General features: G+C 32.5%; 1 protein-coding gene across 1 annotated transcript in view; it reads right to left on the bottom strand.

The window, feature by feature from the left end:
* Positions 1-940: 940 nt before the first annotated feature.
* Positions 941-7,851, bottom strand: part of rigi (RNA sensor RIG-I) — a 15,061-nt gene continuing 8,150 nt past the window's right edge. Inside the window, exons 12-19 of the mRNA XM_016504415.1 lie at positions 6,907-7,042; positions 6,681-6,826; positions 6,492-6,588; positions 5,496-5,666; positions 5,251-5,399; positions 5,018-5,164; positions 2,600-2,761; positions 941-1,510 (exon numbers count right to left, since the gene is read on the bottom strand). Of these exons, the coding sequence (XP_016359901.1) occupies positions 1,358-1,510; positions 2,600-2,761; positions 5,018-5,164; positions 5,251-5,399; positions 5,496-5,666; positions 6,492-6,588; positions 6,681-6,826; positions 6,907-7,042 (1,161 nt within the window). The 3' untranslated portion in view covers positions 941-1,357. The remainder of the gene's footprint in view (positions 1,511-2,599; positions 2,762-5,017; positions 5,165-5,250; positions 5,400-5,495; positions 5,667-6,491; positions 6,589-6,680; positions 6,827-6,906; positions 7,043-7,851) is intronic.

The raw sequence follows: 7,851 nt of genomic DNA, 5'->3' as shown, positions 1-7,851 counted from the left end.
ACACACACACACACACACACACACTCTCTCTCTCTCACACTCACACACACACACACTCTCTCTCTCTATATATATATATACACACTGAAAAGGCATGAATATTTCCATGCATGGACTAGCACTGTGCTGTAACTGTAATGAGATCTGGTTTTCACTGGTTGTTGCCTGTAAACCTGTCCTAAATTCACAGGACTAGTAAGAGCACAAACACAGCAGCAGAGCGACACTGACGGCTCGTGCTTTGATGAGCGCCGCTGTTCTTCCTCACACATGCAGCTTCAGCTCTGGATGCAAGCGAACGCTGGGATTTCAAGCACCATTAACTTAAGGCTTTATAGACTGCCATTAATTGTCTTAATTGAACGATTTTCCACCTCACCGGGCAAATCATTTATCAAGAGAAATATAAGAAAATTATCCTATTTTTAGGGCCTTCTTTTTAATCGTGAATTATATTCAAAGCAATTAAGCACATTTTCTTCCCAAGTTCCCAAGTGGCATATTCAGATGTTTTACTTTTAAGTTTTTTTTATATTTCTAGTTTTTGTGAATTATTGTAATATGATGAATTTCATATTTCAGTTATATTTCACAAATACTACCATAATGCATAATGCAATAAAATATATATATATGCATTTCTGTCGTGCATTTCTGTGATGACAATTAGATTTTTGAAAGTACAGCAATAAAAAAAAATGTGCTTAATTGCCATGAAAATTGTTACAATGCAAAAATGTTCCTAAAAAAATGCTTTTTCTTAACATAAAAAATATATATATTTTAGATTCATAAAATATTAATATTCACAACATTTAAATTTTCTTATTTTAAGTTTTATTTTATTTTCATTATTAATTCCATTTCAATTGTCTTCAACAAACAAAAAAAAGTGGACATCAAATGTATCAGACAAATTCAAACCAAATAGTTTCGTTATTTTAATATTCAAAATTCCATTAACAAATCAGACATTACACACATAATCTAAAGCTAGTTTACATAGTCATGTCTAATTAATCCGTTGAATTTACCAGTAAAAGCCACCCTGTCCGAGTTAAAATACAATAAAAAACAATAAAGGTGTCACTTGCAGTAAAGTTCCAGTTGCATCACAAAATAATGAGATTAAATGTGATTAACGATTATTATCTGTTTGTGCGTGTGGTGTTCGTCTAGTGTCGGGCTGTTAAGACTACATATCATCTGGTTTACACAAACACAGTTCATCAAATTAAAAAATACCTGGAATTAGAATAAGGAGTAAGATTTAAGTCATGTTTCGATTATATTTTATAGACACACACACACGAGGAATGTGTCTGCTAAACTTCAGCTGTTGCTGTGTTTGGCGTTCTCAGTCTCTCGGCCGACACGCTTCAGCCGTGATCTCCGTCATGTCAAACTCACGCATGGCAAACGTCACGTCACGCCACTTTCTGAAGTAATGCTGCCTGCGAGTGACGCAGTCCTGCACCACGAAACTCTCGATCTTCAGCAGCGGCAGATCCTGGAGTCAAATCACGACAGCAAGTCACTCAAATTTGAATTAACAATCAGAATCAAGTATTTATCAAATAAATGCAGTCTTGATGAGCAGAAGAGACTTCTTTAAAAAACATTACAAGTCTTACTGATCCCAAGCTTTTGAACGGCAGTGTGTGTCCTGCACAGTGCTGCGTAGTAACTGATTACATGTAATCAGATTACAAAAATTAAGTACTTGTAATTAGATTACATTACATTTTAAAATGCTCATAATCAGATTACAGGTTTTTTACGTATTACATGATTACATATTATTCACACAATGGCAGTAAATCATTCATAGTTAATTGATTCTGCCTAATTCTTCTTCTTTTTCTCTTTTAAATTTCCTTATTTGTCAGCCAAACTTTCTAAAAATCCCCAAAATTTCAGAATATTCCAAAAAATCCTGGAAAGTTTCTAAAATATCTGGAATATTTCCGAAATTTACTGGAAATGTTCCACCTTTTTGCAACCCTAATGGTCACACTGACATGCAGCTAAGCTAAATATAACCTAAAAAAAATAAATATTTCTATTTTTAGTACATTTTTGTTATTTCATTCATTATTAACTTTTTATCAACTCAATCAAACCCACTGCAGTTCTTACATTAATCCCAGTTTGGGAAACCCTGGTGTAATGTAATTTTTAATGCATTTTATGTTGTTGATATAAAAAAATGGAATATATTTTCTTTTTCCTTGCTTTTTTAAAATATCAATTCGGTATGTGTAATGCTAAGTAAAAAACAAGTTTGATAAAAAATGTATTCTAAAAGTAATTTCAGCTCGTTGCTAAATAAAATAAAATAAAATAAAATGTCAGCTTGTTGCTATGGCAACATTTCCTATTTTTCGGTTTATTTTTAGTTGAAGTACTAAAACAACTAAAACTGATAAATATTATAGACATAAAAACAACAAAAATGACAAAAACACAAAAAATACTAACATTTGAAGCAAAATTAAAATGAAAACGCAATTCAAAATATAAACAAAAACAAATAGTATATCATACATGATACTTAAACGATACTGCTCTTGCTGGATAATTAGATGCTCAGAGTCACCTGGATAGTGAGGTAAGAGGCGATGAGGCCCCAGTCATGCTTGCACTCGGCACAGAGCATCTTCTCTTTCTTACAGAAGCCAGAGAAGGCTCTTGGGTTCTTATGGGGAGCAGTTGTACAGCGCTTGAACATGGAGCGATCCAGAACGATGTGATGAGAGCCCTGCGGAACAGACAGAATGAGAAAGATGATAGAAAGAGAAATGAACTTAGCGATGGTTCAAAATTAACACTTTCCTAGAAAATCTGTGAGAACCAATAGAGATTCCCAAACTCTTTCCCCATTGACTTAATATCTGTTTTAAAACCCCCCTGAGATTTTAGGTGAATATTTCAATAATTTAATAACGTTCATAACATTTTATCTCAGCAATTTTGCATTTTTGAGCTTATAATTTGCAGTTGTGAGATATAAATGCTTAATTCTGAGAAAAAAGTCAGAAATGTGAGAGATGAACTAAAAAAATTTAGAGTTGTAAGATAAAAAAAATTCTCAGTGACCTTTTTATTATTTAAAAAAAATGGTTTCTTCCCAATTTTTAACTCTAATTATAAACTAGATAGTAAAATATGTAGACAAACTTTAATGCTGGCTTGAGAAATCCTAGTCAGAAGAGGTTTAAAAAGCTTGGCATTTGAAGGTTTTAAGTATGTTTTAAGTTTGAAGTAGTTTAAAAGGCCTGGAGTTTAAAGGTTTTTAAGTATTTTTGAGTTTTAAGTATTGTAAAAAGCTTGAAGTTTGAAGGTTTTAAGTATTTTGTCTAAGTTTGAAGTAGTTTAAAAAGCTTGAAGTTTGAAGGTTTTAAGTATTTTTATGATTTAAGTAGTTTGAAAAGCTTAAATTTGAAATAGTGGGAAAAGCTCGACAGTTAAGTATTTTTAAATTTGAAATAGTGGGAAAAGCTCGACAGTTAAGTATTTTTAAATTTGGAATAGTGGGAAAAGCTCGACAGTTAAGTATTTTTAAATTTGGAATAGTGGGAAAAGCTCGACAGTTAAGTATTTTTAAATTTGGAATAGTGGGAAAAGCTCGACAGTTAAGTATTTTTAAATTTGGAATAGTGGGAAAAGCTCGACAGTTAAGTATTTTTAAATTTGGAATAGTGGGAAAAGCTCGACAGTTAAGTATTTTTAAATTTGGAATAGTGGGAAAAGCTCGACAGTTAAGTATTTTTAAATTTGAAATAGTGGGAAAAGCTCGACAGTTAAGTATTTTTAAATTTGAAATAGTGGGAAAAGCTCGACAGTTAAGTATTTTTAAATTTTGAATAGTGGGAAAAGCTCGACAGTTAAGTATTTTTAAATTTGAAATAGTGGGAAAAGCTCGACAGTTAAGTATTTTTAAATTTGAAATAGTGGGAAAAGCTCGACAGTTAAGTATCTTTAAATTTTAAGTAGATTGAAAAGCTAGAAGTTTGAATGTTTTAAATATTTTTAAGTTTGAAGTTGTTTGAAAAGATTGAAGTTTGAAGGTTTTAAGTATTTTTAAGTTTGAAGTAGTTTTTAAAAGCTAGAAGTTTGTAGGTTTTTAAGTATTTTTAAGTTTGAAGTAGTTTAAAAAGCCTGGAGTTTAAAGGTTTTTAATTATTTTTGAGTTTTAAGTATTGTAAAAAGCTTGAAGTTTGAAGGTTTTAAGTATTTTTATGTTTTAAGTACTTTGAAAAGCTTGACAGTTAAGTATTTTTAAATTTTAAGTAGATTGAAAAGGTAGAAGTTTGAAGGTTTTAAGAATTTTTAAGTTTGAAGTAGTTTTAAAAGCTTGAAGTTTGAAGGTTTTAAGTATTTTTATGTTTTAAGTACTTTGAAAAGCTTGACAGTTAAGTATTTTTAAATTTTAAGTAGATTGAAAAGGTAGAAGTTTGAAGGTTTTAAGAATTTTTAAGTTTGAAGTAGTTTTAAAAGCTTGAAGTTTGAAGGTTTTAAGTATTTTTATGTTTTAAGTAGTTTGAAAAGCTATAAGTTTGAATATTTAAATATTTTTAAGTTTGAAGTAGTTTAAAAGCTTGAAGGATTTCAGTACCTTTAAGTTTGAAGTAGCTTTAAAAGCTTTAAGTTTGAAGTAGCTTTAAAAGCTTTAAGTTTGTAGGTTTCAAGTATTTTTAAGTTCAAAGTAGTTTAAAAAGCTGGAAGTTCGTAAGTTTTTAATATTTGAAAGTTTATAGTAGTTTGAAAAGCTTGAAAGTTTTATGTGTTTATTAAGTTTGAAGTAGTTTGAAAAGCTTAAAGTTGGAAGAATTTAAGTATTTTCAAGTTTGAATTAGATTGCAACGCTTAAAGTTTGAATGTTTTAACTATTTTTAAGTTTAAAGTAATTTGAAAAGCTTTAAGTTTGAAGGTTAAGTATTTTTAAGTTTGAAGTAGTTTAAAAGCTTGAAGTTTTTAAGGGTTTACTGTAAGTATTTAATTATTAAGGTCATACCAGCACGACTCTGATGTCGTCGCTCATGCATGCAAACCTCTTGCACTTGCTGCAGAGGAGCTCGTAACTGCCCTGGGTTTTGGGTTTTTCGGGACTGGCGCTGATGTGATCCCTCCGGGCTTTATCTTCCCTCTGCAACATGTCCACCTGAGCACACACATGTTCGTACTGTCTAGCGATGTCACGCAGCAGAGATGCACTAATGTATAAAACATGCGGTGGAAGTGCAGAACCTTGTTGCTGAGGTCGGCGGGCCGGCTCTGCAGCTGCTCGATGGCCTGCTCCACCATCTTCTCCTTAAACATGTTTATTTTCTCCTTCGCAATGCGATCCTTATTACTGGAGATCAGGAAACACCGGCTGCCCTCCATCCGACCACGACCTGCACGCACATGCACACACACACACACAACACTTATGCATCAGAGAGTGTGTGTGTGTCTATGTGTGTGTGAGAGCATGTGCATATGTTTGTTACCTCGAACTTGCACCATCTTTACCACGTTTCCCACATATTCATACATCAAAACCAAGTTGCACTGTGGGATATCGATGCCTTCATCAGCGACCGATGTGGCGATGAGCATCTTGCTCTGATCGGAGCTCTTAAAAGAGTCCAGAATCCCCTTCTGATTGTTCGGAGTCATTCCTGCAGCACAACAACACAAACGCACATCACGTCTGAAAACTATAAAAAATGCATTATTTGAAAAAAATAAATAAATAAAAAAAGAATGTTAATTGAAATAAAATTTCTCATTTTCATTGTCCTAAAACAACAAAAACCGAAATAAAAATAATAACTACATAAACTAAAACACACAACAAGATTACTAAAACTTTAAACTTAAATGAAAACATATAAACAGAAAATATTAAAATAAAATATTAACAACAACTATAAACATTAAACTTAAAACTATTTCATAGGACTATACGATTTTGGAAAAAAATCTAATTGCAATTATTCTGACAAAAATTGTGATTTATTTATTTATTTAATTAAAGCGTAAGGTTTGCTGTGCCTGTTTGTTTGGCCAGAAAAAAAAAATTGTGATTATATATCAATATGAATATAAAATAATAGTAATAACAGTACTGTAAAATTTAAAAATGAAACTAAAAATATTAAACAAAATAATAAATATTAAAAAATAATGCATAATAATAACAACTTAATTTAAATATTATATTGTAAATAAAAATAATAAAAACAACAACAATACTAATAATAATAATTATTATTAATTTTATTGTATTATAAAATAATATGTAACGGTAAAATTACAATAAAATTTTGTCATTTTCAAACATTAAACCCTTGGGCTTTTATTTTGCAGGAGCTGCTTTTTTTGTCTAGATTCTAGCTCTGCTTTTTTATTTCAAATTTAATTTTTATTATGTAAATTTGTCTGCAAAACTAAATTCAAACATTGAGTCAGTCTGTTTTGCCTAAGTATGTTTGGATTCCCACCTGAGCCAGTAAAGTTGGATTTCCGTCCTTTTCCTATCAGAACTCCAGGCTTCAGGAACTTCAGCGAATCAGTCTCATCGATCCATTTCTTCATGGCCTTATTTATATATAGGTGTAAAAACACACACATGAATCATGAATCACATTTGAAGAAGCATGCAGATGTCAGGTCACTGAGGTCAGACTCACGTCGGCGAGGGCGCGTGTCTTAACGAACATGACGGTGCGCGTCTGATCGTTATTGTGGTATTCCTCCTCCAGGATGAACCTCAGCTCATCTAGTTTAGGGTTCTGGTCCCCCTCGGTGGCCAGACGCAGTAACTGCGTCCGCTGACCTGCGTCACACACACTCAGACTCTAATCACACGTGTAATGCGTCGCTGTCCGTCAGTTCAATAAGACGAGTATTGCTTACAGTCGTAGAGTGCGGTGAGTTTCCTCTCGGTCTCGTCGTAGCCGGCGTTCCGGACCTGATCGAAGAACGCGTCCAGATAATCCAGCGCATCTTTAGTCCGTGCGTCTTCATTAATGATCAGAGCATCGTTATATTTCTGAAGAAGAGAAGAGAACTAAAGTCAGATTCTGATCACTCAATATTTGATCAAATTATTGATTTTATTATTATGGTGACACCTTACAATAAAATTATTTGTAATATACTAGACATCATGAACTAACAAGGAACAATACTTTTACAGCATTTGTTAATCTACTTATTTGTCTGTCTATCTATCTATCTATCTATCTATCTATCGATGAGCTGGTATACTGTGCTCATAGAGCGTGCTCTTTAATTGCATGCATAAATACGGCAGCGCGTGCTGTATATCATTTCATATTAAAGCGCAAAAGAAACTACGAGCATGCAATGTCTTAGTTAAGTCATGAAGTTACCAAAAAGGCGATTAAAGCTGCACTAAAACTGTGCATGCAAGCATTTGTCTCCCTCATCTAACACACCTGATTCAACTCCAAATATATTCTTTGGTTTTTCTCATTGTGATGGATGATTAATTTGGCCTTTGTTTCCCTCATATTTATATTCCTGTGAAACAGGAAGCCATGGCCGGATAATTTCATGCTTAATCACCCTGGAGTGCTCAGAATTGTGAATATGAATGGGAATATACTTCACAGAAATATTACTCATAAGAATTTGTAGGGGTGCCAATAATTGTGTCCAACGTGTATTAGAGAAAACATTTATTTCATCATGAGATTTTAAATTCCTCTCATCCAATGAAAGGTTAGATATTTGTGAATTTTTTTTAATAAAAGATCAAAATGATTAACAATGCAGATTAATTTTCACAGCCTTCTTTGATCATATTTACCAAGGGTGCCAATAATTCTGACCATG

Source organism: Sinocyclocheilus anshuiensis, unplaced genomic scaffold, assembly GCF_001515605.1.
Source record: "Sinocyclocheilus anshuiensis isolate Anshui unplaced genomic scaffold, SAMN03320099.WGS_v1.1 scaffold1762, whole genome shotgun sequence".
Classification (NCBI taxonomy): domain Eukaryota; kingdom Metazoa; phylum Chordata; class Actinopteri; order Cypriniformes; family Cyprinidae; genus Sinocyclocheilus; species Sinocyclocheilus anshuiensis.
This window is presented reverse-complemented; position numbering and strand designations above follow the sequence as displayed.